General features: G+C 44.3%; 1 protein-coding gene across 3 annotated transcripts in view; it reads right to left on the bottom strand.

The window, feature by feature from the left end:
• Positions 1 to 522: 522 nt before the first annotated feature.
• Positions 523 to 13558, bottom strand: part of ERGIC2 (ERGIC and golgi 2) — a 36040-nt gene continuing 23004 nt past the window's right edge. For 2 of the 3 annotated variants that reach the window (XM_083366334.1, XM_083366335.1), the window contains 10 exons: positions 13458 to 13528; positions 11562 to 11602; positions 11010 to 11111; positions 9379 to 9474; positions 8955 to 9010; positions 6321 to 6419; positions 5648 to 5745; positions 4459 to 4621; positions 3551 to 3630; positions 523 to 890 (listed from right to left, as the gene is read on the bottom strand). In XM_083366334.1, coding sequence (XP_083222460.1) covers positions 825 to 890; positions 3551 to 3630; positions 4459 to 4621; positions 5648 to 5745; positions 6321 to 6419; positions 8955 to 9010; positions 9379 to 9474; positions 11010 to 11111; positions 11562 to 11602; positions 13458 to 13528 — 872 coding nt within the window. In that variant the 3' untranslated portion in view covers positions 523 to 824. Of the gene's footprint in view, positions 1484 to 3550; positions 3631 to 4458; positions 4622 to 5647; positions 5746 to 6320; positions 6420 to 8954; positions 9011 to 9378; positions 9475 to 11009; positions 11112 to 11561; positions 11603 to 13457; positions 13529 to 13558 lie in introns of all 3 variants that reach the window. The other variant, XM_083366336.1, reaches the window with a different exon arrangement.

Genomic DNA, 13558 nt, shown 5'->3' with positions numbered 1-13558 from the left:
TACCTTAAAACTCCAGAAAATTAACCATTTACCACGATGGATGCTTCAGATTGTCAAGTGTCCCTAGAGAAAGAGGCCGTCAATCACTCTCAACAAGTTACATTGCAAAGAGCCCATAATTCTTTGATCAATCCATTTGCCCCTCCCACCCCCACCCCTTGAAAGAGTTTGAAAACAAGCGATACGCTAAAAGGTTTTCCACATTTGTTTAAACAGCCAATTCGTAAATCTGTTTACATGCTGCATGGGTCCCAGGACAAGATTTTTAACTTACTTTCTTGTTCGATTATTCTCTATTTCCTGGGATTCTTACGGCAGCAGTTACATGCTAAAAGATAGGAGATTTTTTTTTTAATTTTTTTTTTAAAAAAATCACACCTTCCATCCTATTTTAAAAACAAAACTATGGAACTTCTGAGTTTCGGCTGCAAATTTTCCTGCCCTGCTGCCTATGGAAAATACATCTCTTTCCAATTTCATTCCTTTGAACTTTATCAGTTAGGAGACTCTGAAACACCGAGCTGATAGGTTTCACAGTTTAATTGCAGTTTCTGAATTACGTCTCCTCTCAAAACCACCGTCCTGTTTTTCTCCGGGTAGTAGGACTTAATCATCTCGAACTCTTTTTTTTTTTTTTGGAATCCTCGAAAGGACAAATAAGTCACACAGAAAAGTTAAAAATGGTTTTCCCTTTTTCGTTGCTGCTGCTGCAAAAGGCTCCTTTGTCCTCCGTTCGGGACAGTCTTTTAACGTATTGCACAAATGTTTCGCTATAAAAATGCCTTTCCCGCGGGACGGAAAGACAACCGTTTCCGAAGGAGGGGCTATTCCGTCGGGTCCTCGGTCACGAGAGGTTCGTGGCCGTTTCGTTGACTATCTGGAAGTTGAACCTGTCAGAAAGGAAGCAGAGAAGTTAAGTTTTTTCCCCCCCTGCTTCTTCGTGCACTTCGGCTCGTTGTTGTTCAACTCCACCTATTCCTTTTTTTTAAGAGGAAAATCGTAGCACAGCTGTATTTGGGAAGGGTTAAGACAATTTGCTCTACTGGTTAAGGCTCCAGGCTAGAAAGCAGGAGGTGGTGAGTTCTAGTCCTGCCTTCGCCATGAAAACCAGCTGCGTGACTTTGGGCCAATCACCTGGAGACTGTGAGTCTTAGTCCCGCCTCAGCCATAAAAGCTGGCCGGGCAACTTTGGGCCAATCACCAGGAGACCGTGAGTCTTAGTCCCACCTCAGCCATAAAAGCTGGCCGGGAGACTTTGGGCCAATCACCAGGAGACTGTGAGTCCTAGTCCCGCCTCAGCCATAAAAGCTGGCCGGGCGACTTTGGGCCAATCACCTGGAGACTGTGAGTCTTAGTCCCGCCTCAGCCATAAAAGCTGGCCGGGCGACTTTGGGCGAGTCTTTTTTTCTCTTAGCCTAACTCACCTCACAGGGTTGTTGTGGGGAAAATAGGAGGAGGAAGGCGTGTTGGATATGTTCGTTGCCTTGAGTAAAAATAATAAAGGCAGGATGCAAATAAATAAAATAAAATATAAAAGATGTATCAAAGATTTTGTTAGAATCGTAGTACCGCTGCTAATGTTTATTCACTGTATTCATGGACTTTAATGAATACTCTAATGACAGGGCTCTTCAAACCCGGCCCCTAACTGTTTCAACTTTGCTCCTCAGGACGCTGCTAGGGCATTGCATGCCAAGGAAACCAGACACACAGATACTCTTCCACACCCCCATGCCATCGCTCTGCTAAACACCTAATTCTCACAACACTATCTTATGCCTAACAATATCTAAGCTTATAGTAGGACTGAATTACTATTTCCCTTCTCATTTTTCCTACTTTCTCCCATTGGTACCTTACGACTTATCCCCTGTTGTTTTGTACCTTATAAATTAGGACTGTACCTTATGAATTATGATCTGTGACTTACCATTTTCTTTCCTGGTATGTACACTGAGAGCTTCTGCACTGGAGACCAATTCCTTGTGTATATAATCACACTTGGCCAATAAAAAGTATTCCTATTCCTATACGACCCATGGGGTTCCTATCAGTTCTGTGATTCCATAAATATTCTAACGTCAACTTTCCCCCAAAGGCTAAAGAAATGGGGTGCAAGGGTGTCATTACAAGGAAGACCCCCTAAAAATTGGGATGTCAAGACTGAATCGCTATGAAACCTGCTAACCTTTATTGCTAACCAACTTGCCACGGAAAAGGCGGGAGGGGTAGAAAGCGCAGGGAGGAAACTTGCACGGACCTTGAGAGCCTGCAAGAATGTCAAGGTCACTAACGCAGCTGCTTGATGGAGAAGCGGACTGTTCCCATAACAAGCCAAAGTTCTATGATTGGACAATGGAAGCACCCGGTGAGTGAGGGCAGGGGAAGCTATTCTTTAACTAAGCAAATTTTCGGGTGGGAAAACCAGAGCTGGTTTTTCTTCTTCGGTTCTGAGATGTCTATTCCATAAAGTGTTATCTTTTACGCCACTGCAAAGTCTTGACGATTCTTTAAGTTTTGAGTTCGCTAGTCGGACAGTTGACGTGGGATGCGCTATCTGCTGTCAGCAAAGCTCCGGTCCCAAAACAGCTCTTTAGATTTTTCCAAGGATCCTTCCCCCTCATCTGGATTTATAACCTTATTCTGTTCCGTTGGCTCTCTGAGCGAGGCAGGAAAGGAAAGCAGAGTCCTGTCTAAGGCTAGACACAAACAAAGCCTCTCTGGAATCCTTGGTGCTCTCTATGATCTTGGTTTCTTGCTTGCAGACCTTTTGCGATCCAACTAGGGAACCTTCATCAGCGACAAAAACTGTTCTGTCCCAGCCTACGTACGTCCTTGTTACTTCACAAGACAACTCCTCTTTTAACAGGCAGACTGGAAAAACAGGCCCTTTTTATTTAAGTTACAGACCTTGTCCACAAACAAAACAGCAGGAGCCAATAGGAAATAACTCAGTGGTAACAGAAACAGACCATCATCTCTTGACACAGAAGGTCTTTGCAAACGGTTGCTTCCAGCAACCAGCCCTGCCCACGCATTCCCTTTTTGTTACGTAGCCCCCAAGCCGTGGCTTCTCACTGCTTTCTCCTTCTCCCCTGGAGTTGCCCCATTGCCTCCCTCTGATTTGCTCGGGTGACCTGTCTACGTTTTTGAGCATCTCTGAGGTTTTCCAGCTGTGCTTCCTCAGAGTCTGACTCATCCTCCCAGCACAGCTGGCTTTCAACTTGATTACGATTGTAGGGGCCAGGTTCTTCCTCACTTTGTAAGTCTTGTAACTCATCAGAGCCTTCCTCCGACTCTGATGGCTCCCAGGCCTCTCCTCCTCCTCCTCCTCTGATGCCCTGGACTCAGCTGTTGGGATCACAGGCTGGCACGGAATCACAAAAAAAAAGTCTGAGAAACTTCACACTGATGACGTTCCCTAGTTGGGTCATGAAATGTCTGCAAGCAAACAGCCAAGCTCAGAGAGAACCACGGACCGCACAGTTCAACCCTGAGCTACAAGTATTCTCTTCTCTGAAAGCCCAGGGGTTACTCGGAATATACTTACAGGTGTAGATTTAGAAGACTTCAGTCTGAAACGGCAACAGAGAATTTCCACTATGAATCTTCCAATGCTGTGTAAAATGCCTACAGCAAGAGAACAAATTGAACATTTGGTAACGCTGGTTATCATCCGATGCTGTATTGTGGTTATGCGGTCATTATCCAGAGTGTGAAATGATGAGGCTGAGAGCAATTTTACAACACTGGACAGAAGACCCGAAGCAATCCTAAATCCCGGACTAGTGCTGCTTTTGGGGTGCACAATTTACAGCCCCCCTCAAATAAATCTGTAATCTGAAAGTGCTTTCCCCATTCCATTTTCCTTTCGGATCACAATTCCTATAATTCTTAAACCCAACATTTGGTCGGCTCGGGAAAAAGGGAGTTTTAGATCAGACCAGACTGCTGTAAATTTTGAACCGCCTGTTGAAAATACCTTTAAAATAGATCTAAAATGTATAACGTGGGAACCAGCCCTTAGAAAGCTCTGAAATTGTTTGTTAAAGGAGAGTATGAAAATAAAATTAATTTCAAAAAGATTCGGGGACCATACTGAAGAAAAACAAACAAGCCAACTGCAACACGGGTTCACGGGTTTGTCATTTGCACACTCCACAACCAGCTTCCAACAAGCAAAGGCAATGGGGGTGGGGGAAAGCTGGATTCATTTAAGGACTACCTGGTGTCATTTAAGGACTTACTAACCCACCGGGCCGATGGTAGGTAAACAATGCCTTGAGGTTCTTTGAAGAGTTTCATCTGTCGGAACCATGACACCTGGTTGACTTAATAATTGTGGCGAGTCCCTTAACAATGGTTGCCCCCCCCAAAAAAGGGGGATCATAAAATTGGGGGTGACTCATTTAAAAAGCGTCTCGTAGTAATCTGTAATAGATCAGAAGGTATTTTTACCTGTGGTAGAAAAAATTCCTCCAACTATACCACAGAGTCTCACTAAAAACTGCCAGAAAGGCATGTGTTCCTCGGTCACAGTCACCATGAGGGAACTGATGTCATATTTCATGAAAATTCCAGAAACTCCGTGGCTTCCAGCGGCGTGGTTGATTATACGTTCCTAGGAAAAGCAGCAATACAGAAACTGCATCAGGGACAGCTTTGCGATACCCTATGTGGAGTCCTCAACTTACAACAGTTTGTTTACTGACCGTCTGAAGTTACAACGGCACTGGAAAAAGTGACTTATGACCATTTTTCACACATATGACCCTTGTAGCATCCCCGGGGTCACCGGATTTACATTTGGATTCGTATTTATGACGGTCGCAGTGTCCCGGGGTCACGTGATCCCCTTTTGCGACCTTCTAACAAGCAAACTCAATGAGGAATCTGGATTCACTTAACAAACGTGTGACTAATTTAACAACTGCAGGGATTCACTTAAGAAATGTGGCAAGGGAAATCATAAAATGGGGCAAAACTCACTTAACAAATTTCTCACTTACCAACATAATTTTGGGGGTCAATTGCGGTCATAAGTTGAGGACTACCTGTATTAGGTCCAAGACAAATGAAGACTCTGATTTACATACACAAGACAGAAATCAGAGTCAGGGTTGTTCAACCTTGGCAACTTTAAGACTTGTGGACTTCAGCTCCCAGAATTCCCAGGGAGTTGGCTGGGGAACTCTGGGAGTTGAAGTCCACAGGTTGCTAAGTTTGGAGACCTGGCTGGTGAATTCTGGGAGTTGAAGTCCACAAGTCTTAAAGTTGCCAAGATTGGATACCCCTGATCTAAACAGCAACAGTCTGAATGGAAACGGCATCAATGACAACACTGAAATATTGTCTACTTAAAAAAACAACAACCCTCAAATCAAGATGTGACTATTATTTAAAATTTATTTCAGAAGGGCTGGCACATATTAAGGAACATTATAAAAGAGAAAAAAAATGTACTTTTATCACAAAGGAAAACTACAGAAGAAATACCACCTACAGCTCATACACACAAAATACTTCTAAAATATTTTACTTTTTTTATCATCAAGGAAAACAACAGAAGAAAATAGCACTTACAGCTCACACACACACAAATTGTTTCTAAAAACTGCATTATTTTTTTTTTGAAGCCTGGATTTACCCTTTCTGTTACTGCAAACTGATGCGTTTCTGCTGAAATTTTGTGCGTTTGAAGTTTTGTCGGCACCACTGTGACAAAGTACTGGAACATCTGATTGTCTGTAGAAACACCCCCCCCCCAAAAAAAAAACAATTAAAACAAAATTCATCACACAGGAAAAACAACAGTCTGAACACAAACCTACATCGTTGGTTTTATTCCATGTCACAGAGAAAGCTTTAAAGCGGATTTAAACCTGAGATAAACTCATTTACCCACAATTAAAATGGAATCACTGTGCCTACGTCTCTCGTGCCTCTTTATCTGTCCCCTTGCGTTTACCTAAATGGATCACCCCTTCAAGCAAGCTGATTAATCTTTATGTAAATATGTTAATAATTTGAGGGAGGCGAAAGAGGTTCCACAGAAAAACGTGCCATTGTTCTCAAGGCAAAATTCCCTGAAAGTGACAGATTTATTTATGAAACGTATTACCCTACCGATTATGATTATTAAGTTCTCAACGGAGGTGTGGTTAGCACCTCACCAGAGTAGTTTAAAAAAAATGCCACTGAAACGCTGCAATAAATCCCGTCTAAAGAAATCAAGAAGAAAATTGTAATCCAAGCGGAACAACAGATAAACCTGATTTCCCCCCCCCCCAAAAAAATAAAATAAATAGAAACCCACTTACGATCTGATGCAATTTTTTCGGTACCATCTAAAGGATTAATAATGCCCGGGATAAGCTCTCCAAAAGACAAGTGATCTATCCTATGGGAGAAATTGTATGCTGGAAGACACAACGAAAGACAACAGATTAATCCTGTGATTTTAGCTAGAGGCACATATATGAGTACGACTGACGGAAACAGAAGCTTTGACCTATTCGAGGGGATATTATATTACCAATTAGATGTTTCAATATGGTTAAGAAGAGATTGTTAGAAATAAAGGTAAAGGTAAAGGTTCCCCCGCACATGCGTGCTAGTCGTTTCCGACTCTAGGGGCCGGTGCTCATCTCTGTTTCAAAGCCGAAGAGCCAGCGCTTGTCCGAGGACGTCTCCGTGGTCATGTGGCCGGCATGACTAGACGCCAAAGGCGCACGGAACGCTGTTACCTTCCCACCGTAGTGGTCCCTATTTTTCTACTTGCATTTTTTACGTGCTTTCGAACTGCTAGGTTGGCAGAAGCTGGGACGAGTAACAGGCGCTCACTCTGCTACGCGGCACTCGGGATTCGACCCGCCCAACTGCCGACCTTCTGATCGACAAGCTCAGCGTCCTAACCCACTGAGCCACTGCGTCCCTTGTTAGAAATAGAAATATTATTATAACTAGATAGATGAGATTGGTAATCAGAATATCATATTTTGGCGTGAAAAGGGAAATAAGAAAACGCTAAGAAGTTAGAATAAGGGAATCTTTGGGCTACCCCAATATAACTCGTTTTGAAACTATAAATGATATTTTGAATAGGGATGGGAAATTAAAACCGAAAGAAAAAGCGGAAATAGGATACTGACTGAATAAATGCACACTGAGTGCAAAGGCAATTAAGATACGCTTTGATTAGAAAAGATATTTTAAACTGATATTATTAGAAAACTAATAAATGCTGACGTTCAACTGTACATCTATTCATAACAATAATTAGTTAGAAAAGATATTTTAAACTGATATTAGAAAATGGTAATAAATGCTGATATTCAACTCACTAAATGAAGTCAAGGATTGCCTTCAATTCAGGTTCAACTATTCAGGGCAATCGCAGAGCTTCATTCTTCTACTCAAAATTGAAGACGAAATCTCATTGCCTATGTCAGGGGTCTCCAAACTTGGCCACTTTTAAGACTTCTGGACTTCAACTCCCAGAGTTCCTCAGCATGGCTGGCTGAGGCATTCTGGGAGTCAAAGTCCAAAGTCATAAAAGGGCCGAGTTTGAAGACCCCTGATCTACGTCCACAGCTTCCCATTATCCCTCTAGCATTTTGACAATGCCATGCTACCCACTCTCCAGGGAATCAGATTTGGATTCAGACCACAAGATATTCTAGACCAGGGTTAGGCAACCTTGGCTCTTTTATGACTCGTGGACTTCAACTCCCAGAATTCCTGAGCCAGCATGGCTCAGCATGGAAACCTCTTCCTTTCCCCTCAGTGTGGCCGGCTCTGGAATTCTGGGAGTTGAAGTCCACGAGTCATAAAAGAGCCAAGGTTGCCTATCCCTGAACTAAGGGGCAGGAAGATATGAAAGGTCTGTGGCTAGTCTGGAATTGTAGGTAGTCCTCGATTTAGGACCACAATTGAGCCCCACGTTTTTGTTGCTAAGCGAGTCGGTTTGTTAAGTGGGGGTTCTGCCCTTTTTGACGACCTTTCTTGCTACTTGTCACATGATCCAAATTCAGACGCTTGGCAACTGATTCATATTTATGACCGGGATCCTGTGATCCCCTTTTGCGACCTTCTGAGCAGTAAGGTCAGATTCATTTAACGACCAAGTTAAATGATTGCAATTCACTTAACAGGCATGGCAAGCAAGGTGGTGAAATGAGGCAAAACTCACTTAACGCTGAGCAACGGAAATTTTAGCATCAATTGTAAGTCGTGAGTTAAGAACTGCCTGTATTGCATTTTTTTTTAATCTTTGGGCACAGCCTGAAAACCCTTAATGGCTTCAATTCAAGCTATTAAGATTGCCTCAACGAATATCATGCTTCAGCGTTTTGTAAGAAAGCCGGCAGTTGCTGGGGATAAAAACATCTGCAAAACATTTACACGGGTGCCAAGCAATAAGGAGAAGGGTGCAATTCCTTTCTCAGCTCAACCAATCTAGTTGTGGCTGTGATGTGCCTTAGTTTAAGCACCCATTCACAGGCCTGCTGCTTTTGCAGAGTATATGCCACAAAGTATTTTGGCGACCTGAGAAAAATATGTCCAGTTATATTATCAGGGGCTGCCCCAAAGAAGAGGGAGTCAAGCTCTTCTCCAAAGCGCCTGAAGGCAGGACAAGAAGCAACGGATGGAAACTAACCAAGGAGAGAAGCAACCTAGAACTCAGGAGAAACTTCCTGACAGTGAGAACTATTAATCAGTGGGACTACTTGCCACAAGAAGCTGTGAATGTGCCGACGCTGGAGGTTTTCAAGAAGAGATTGGACAACCATTTGTCTGAAATGGTATAGGGTTTCCTGCCTGAGCAGGGGGTTGGACTAGAAGACCTCAGAGGTCCCTTCCAACTCTTTTGTTATTCTATATGCTAGATATTATGGGTCCCCCAAACCCTGCGACAAATCACACTTTCACGCCAAGAGACGGAGCTGACTTACATTCATGGCTCACAAGGGCTGCCAAGTGTGCGTGGCCCCTCGGGTGGGGGATTGCCCTAAAAAGAAAAGAAAAGAAAAAAAGAAAAGGGTTGTGTTGGAACTCGAGAACATTATCAAAAGGCAGACTTAAGCAAGGACCTGAAACACATTTCCAAAGGAACCTTTTTTGTAAACAGACTTCCAAATAAACATACCTACAGTTGCACTGTTGGTCTGTTCCTAGAAACAGTGCTTTTACGTGGGAAGAAATTGGGTTCGTTTATAGCAAGGGTTTCCCAAGCGTGGCACCTTTAAGACGCGTCGACTTCAAGTGCCAGAATTCTCCAGCCAGCCATGCTGGCTGGGGAATTCTGGGCGTTGAAGTCCACAGGCGTTCTTACAAGTTGCAAACTTGAAAGCGTCTCAGGAAATGAAATGAACATACTTGCCCACTGTGACGTGAAAGTTGCCTGCTACTTTGTTCACGTAGAGATGTCCATGAATTCGGCAGGCGTCGGCCGATTGTATGGGATGGTCTTCCCTGTGCGGAGGGGGGAAAAAAAACACCACGCAATTCTTAAAGTAGTACTTCACATTTGAGGGACGCGCCAGCGTCTGGCAGGCCTTTCGAGGCCTTGCAAAGTACGAATTCTCGGACAATGTAGGTTACGTAGGCAAATTTGTAACGGTCCCCCATGACCACAGAAGTAGATACAAGCTCAAACTGAGAAAACATCGGGAGTGACTTACCAGTGTGTCTCAGAACACAGAATATAGAAAAACAGAGTCGGAGGGGACCTTGAAGAGCTTCTAGTCCAACCCCCTGCTCCAGCAGGAGACCCTATACCAGGTGTCTTCAAACTTGGTCCTTTTATGATTTCTGGACTTCAACTCCCAGAATTCCTCAGCCAGCCATGCTGAGGGAAAAGGGAGGGGTTTCCAAGCTGAGCCAGGCTGGCTGAGGAATTCTGGGAGTTGAAGTCCACGAGTCTTAAAAGAGCCAAGGTTGCTTACCCCTCCCCTATTCCTAGGCCGCTTTATGACTCGTGGACTTCAACTCCCAGAATTCCTCAGCCAGCCACGCTGAGGGGAAATGAAGAGGTTTCCATACTGAGCCATGCTGGCTCAGGAATTCTGGGAGTTGAAGTCCACCAGTGATAAAAGGACCAAGTTTGAAGACACCTGCCCTATATCATTCCGGACAAGGGGCTGTCCAGGGTCTTCTTAAAAACCTCCAGCGATGGAGCACCCACAACATCTGGAGGCAAGTCGTTCCACTGTCTTAAAATCACTCGTCAGGAAATTTCTCCTCAGTTCTAGGCTGGATCTCTCTTTAACAAGCTCCATCCATTGCTTCTTCTCCTGCTTTCACGGGCTTTGGGGAATAAGTCAACCCCTTCTTCTCTGTGACAGCCCCTCAAATATTGGAAGACTGCGATCATGTCACCCCTTAATTCTTCCTTTTTGATTGACTAGACATAACTTCTCTGCCAACTACCCCAACCATGTGGCCACAATCCCTGCAACGTCATAATGGTGAGCCAGCCGTCTGAGTCCCTGGATTAATTATGTTCACAGGACCACTGCGATGGCTGAAACTTCGAGGCTCGGTGGTACATCCATTTTTTTCCAGCATCGCCGTAAGTTGGAACGGTCGTGGGGTGGTGGTGGAAAAAATGGACGTTAAGCCGAGGACGCCCTGTATACGTCTCACATGCATTTTCTTTCAGCTTTTTCTTTTTCCCCCCTCCTTTTATCACTTTGCGCGTTACAAAACTCTCCGACTGAGAAAAGCCTTTCGCGTATCCAGTGCTTTTTTTGTAAAAGAAAAAGGTGCCGGAATTCACACATGTCATACAACCCGCCTTGCCTACCCTACAAGGTTCCATCCAAAAAAGGTGCCGGAACTCTGTTCTGAGCATTCTATGAGAAAAAAAGCCCTGCGTGTATATATTCTAAAAATATGGCTTTTATCCCCGAATTGCCACGTTTTGGATTGCATTACTTCTTTTTCATGTTTTTTTTTTCTTTCCCCCCCCCTCAAGGCCGGGAGACCCTGTGAAGCCACCGCCTCACCTTGGCGGCAGTGCTGTTGAAGCACTTTTAAAAGCACTTTTGAATATTATGTCCTGAAGAGAGTGTTCTTCCTGGAGCCGAGACTGAATATTTTGTAGTATCCTAGAAGCAAAGCAAAAGACAAAGATTCAGCTAACCAGGTCCGCCCGTGAAAAGTTCGACTAAACTGGTCTATTGCTAGAAGCCTTTGCGCAAGAATCTTCTGAACTAATCCACATATCTTCTCAACACGCTTAGCGTTAGATACGGGTCAACGTAGTCAAGGGAAGTTGGACTTAGTTCTCATGTGGCTCTGTAGGGATTCTAGGCTGATGCCTCTTTTAACTCTGCCCCCCCCCCCAAGATTCTGCCATTTTCTTGTCCTACAACAGCCCTTCTAACAACAGAGAAACACTTGCACAATAAAAGCAACGTTAGCAGTGAATTATGCACAGCTACAGCTCGTCCATGGAACGATTTAAGTAAGCACTTGGCCAGTTCAAAGTTGGAATAAGGTGTTCTTGGATAGACAATGAATTGTTACAATAATTACTGCAATTATTGAATTGTTACCTTTGCCATTCTCTTTGCAATGGACTGAGTTCAAATATTACCTAAAAGAAAAATAAATTCTCAACGTTAAGACAAACACTGCCTTAGTTTGTTTCGCAAACAAAAAAAAATTAGGAGTCTGAGAAAGCTGCACAAAAAGATAATTCAGCATAAGTCACGAGGCTAGAAGATGGGAACCACAGGCCGGTCAATCCCTCTCAGCCCTGGGAAGAATGCAATGGCAAACCATTTCTGAAAGACCTTGCCAGAAAAACTGCAGGGACCCGCTCAGGTGGTTGCTAGGAGTCAAAATTGACTTGAAGGCACAAAATAATAATATTCATCCCAACGGACTTTGATGCTGCTGGTTACAGTGGGCAGAATTACCAGAGGCGACACAGAGAAAAGCTACTTGAAGCTGAAGAAATAATTTAGCAACGAGCACCTGTTAACTTGTGCATTATACAGTAATTCAACAAGTCATTTCCTGCTTTGTCCATTTCTTAATTTTCCATTTATGTTTGGCTTCCTGAGTGAGGCTTGATTAACCGTCATTGCAAGCCCATTTATTTATTCTGCAAGGCCATTTATTCTGGCTCCCAGCCACTGTCCTATCATCACTACAGCATGACAACTTTGGCAACAAAAGCTGCTACGGTTAGATAGGTGTGAATTGAATACAGAAGTTTCAATTCTGTGTTAAGTTACAGAAAAATAGCTTGCTTCCTTTGGCTTCATATCCGGGAAAAAGAAAATGGCGTCCACCTACTTGCCTTCACTCCTTGCTGTTTTTCAACCTCCCTCTGCTCCCCTATACAGTATAAGCCAGGGGTCCCCAACCTACGGGCCAGGGCCTGGCACCAGGCTGTGGCTCTTGGCTAGCGGGCCGCAGAAATGGCTGGCCTGGGCGCGCACACATGGGCGTGCATCCTCCCCCCACTCGTGCTAGCATCCACAACCCTGTTTGCATATGCAGGAACACTAACACAGGGTGTGGGCACGCCGAGCGTGTGCATGAGCGAATGGGCCGCTAGCATGGGGGTGTGTGCCCCATTTGCACATGCGCTAATGGGCACTAGCCACTGTGGGGGGTGCACGTACCTGTTCACACATACGCATGGTGCCAGTGCATGCCGCAGGCGTGAACTCGGCCGCTAGTACTGCGCCAGTGGACGTGGCCCTGTTTGTGGGTGTGCACGCGCACACAATAATTTGGAAGCTGCTTTCGCCTCCGGGCTGTGAGCCCGGAAAAGTTGGAGAACTCTGCTATAAGTAATCCTCAATTTACAAGCATTCGTTTAGTGACCATTCAGAGTTAAAATGACACTGGCAAAAAAGAAAAGAAAATTGACTCATGACCAATTTTCACACTTACGACCACTGCAACATCCCCAGGGTCATGTGATTCAAATTCGGACGCTTGGCAGCTGGCGTGTATTTATGACGGTTGCACTGAGTGATGTGATCGCTTTTTGGAATGGCTGTCCTGGATCATGTGATCGCTTCCCAGCTGGCTTCCGACAACCCGAGACAATGGGAGAGGGCACATTTGCTTAGGGACTACATGATTAATTTAACGACGAGGGCCAAACTCACTTAACACCCCGCCTTGCTCAGCAATGGAAATTTTGGGGTCAGTTATGGTTGTAAGTCAAGGACTACCTGTAGTGTAAGATTTTTGGAACAGAAATCCATCTTCTGCTTAAAGTTGCCATGTCCCTCATGACTCTACATAGCATTCCGTGGCTCTCCTGACTGTGGATGTCACCTCCTGTCATATTTTCTTATACTGTGGATATTCAGGCAGGCTCAGTAAAACAAGAGCAATGTGGGATAGTTTCCATGTTCTTCGCCACAGGAATACATAATGAGCCAGGGGTCACTGCACCTTTGAGCAAGGAAATGAAATCTACTTACTGGCTCATAGACTAATCCATCCGCAGTAGCAACCATCGTTTCTGCCAAATCCAGTACATCAGCACCAATGTCTGTTTCAAAAAAGTTGAAAGGGAGAGATA

The sequence above is a fragment of the Vipera ursinii genome (assembly GCF_947247035.1).
Source record: "Vipera ursinii genome assembly, chromosome: 6".
Classification (NCBI taxonomy): Eukaryota; Metazoa; Chordata; class Lepidosauria; order Squamata; family Viperidae; genus Vipera; species Vipera ursinii.
This window is presented reverse-complemented; position numbering and strand designations above follow the sequence as displayed.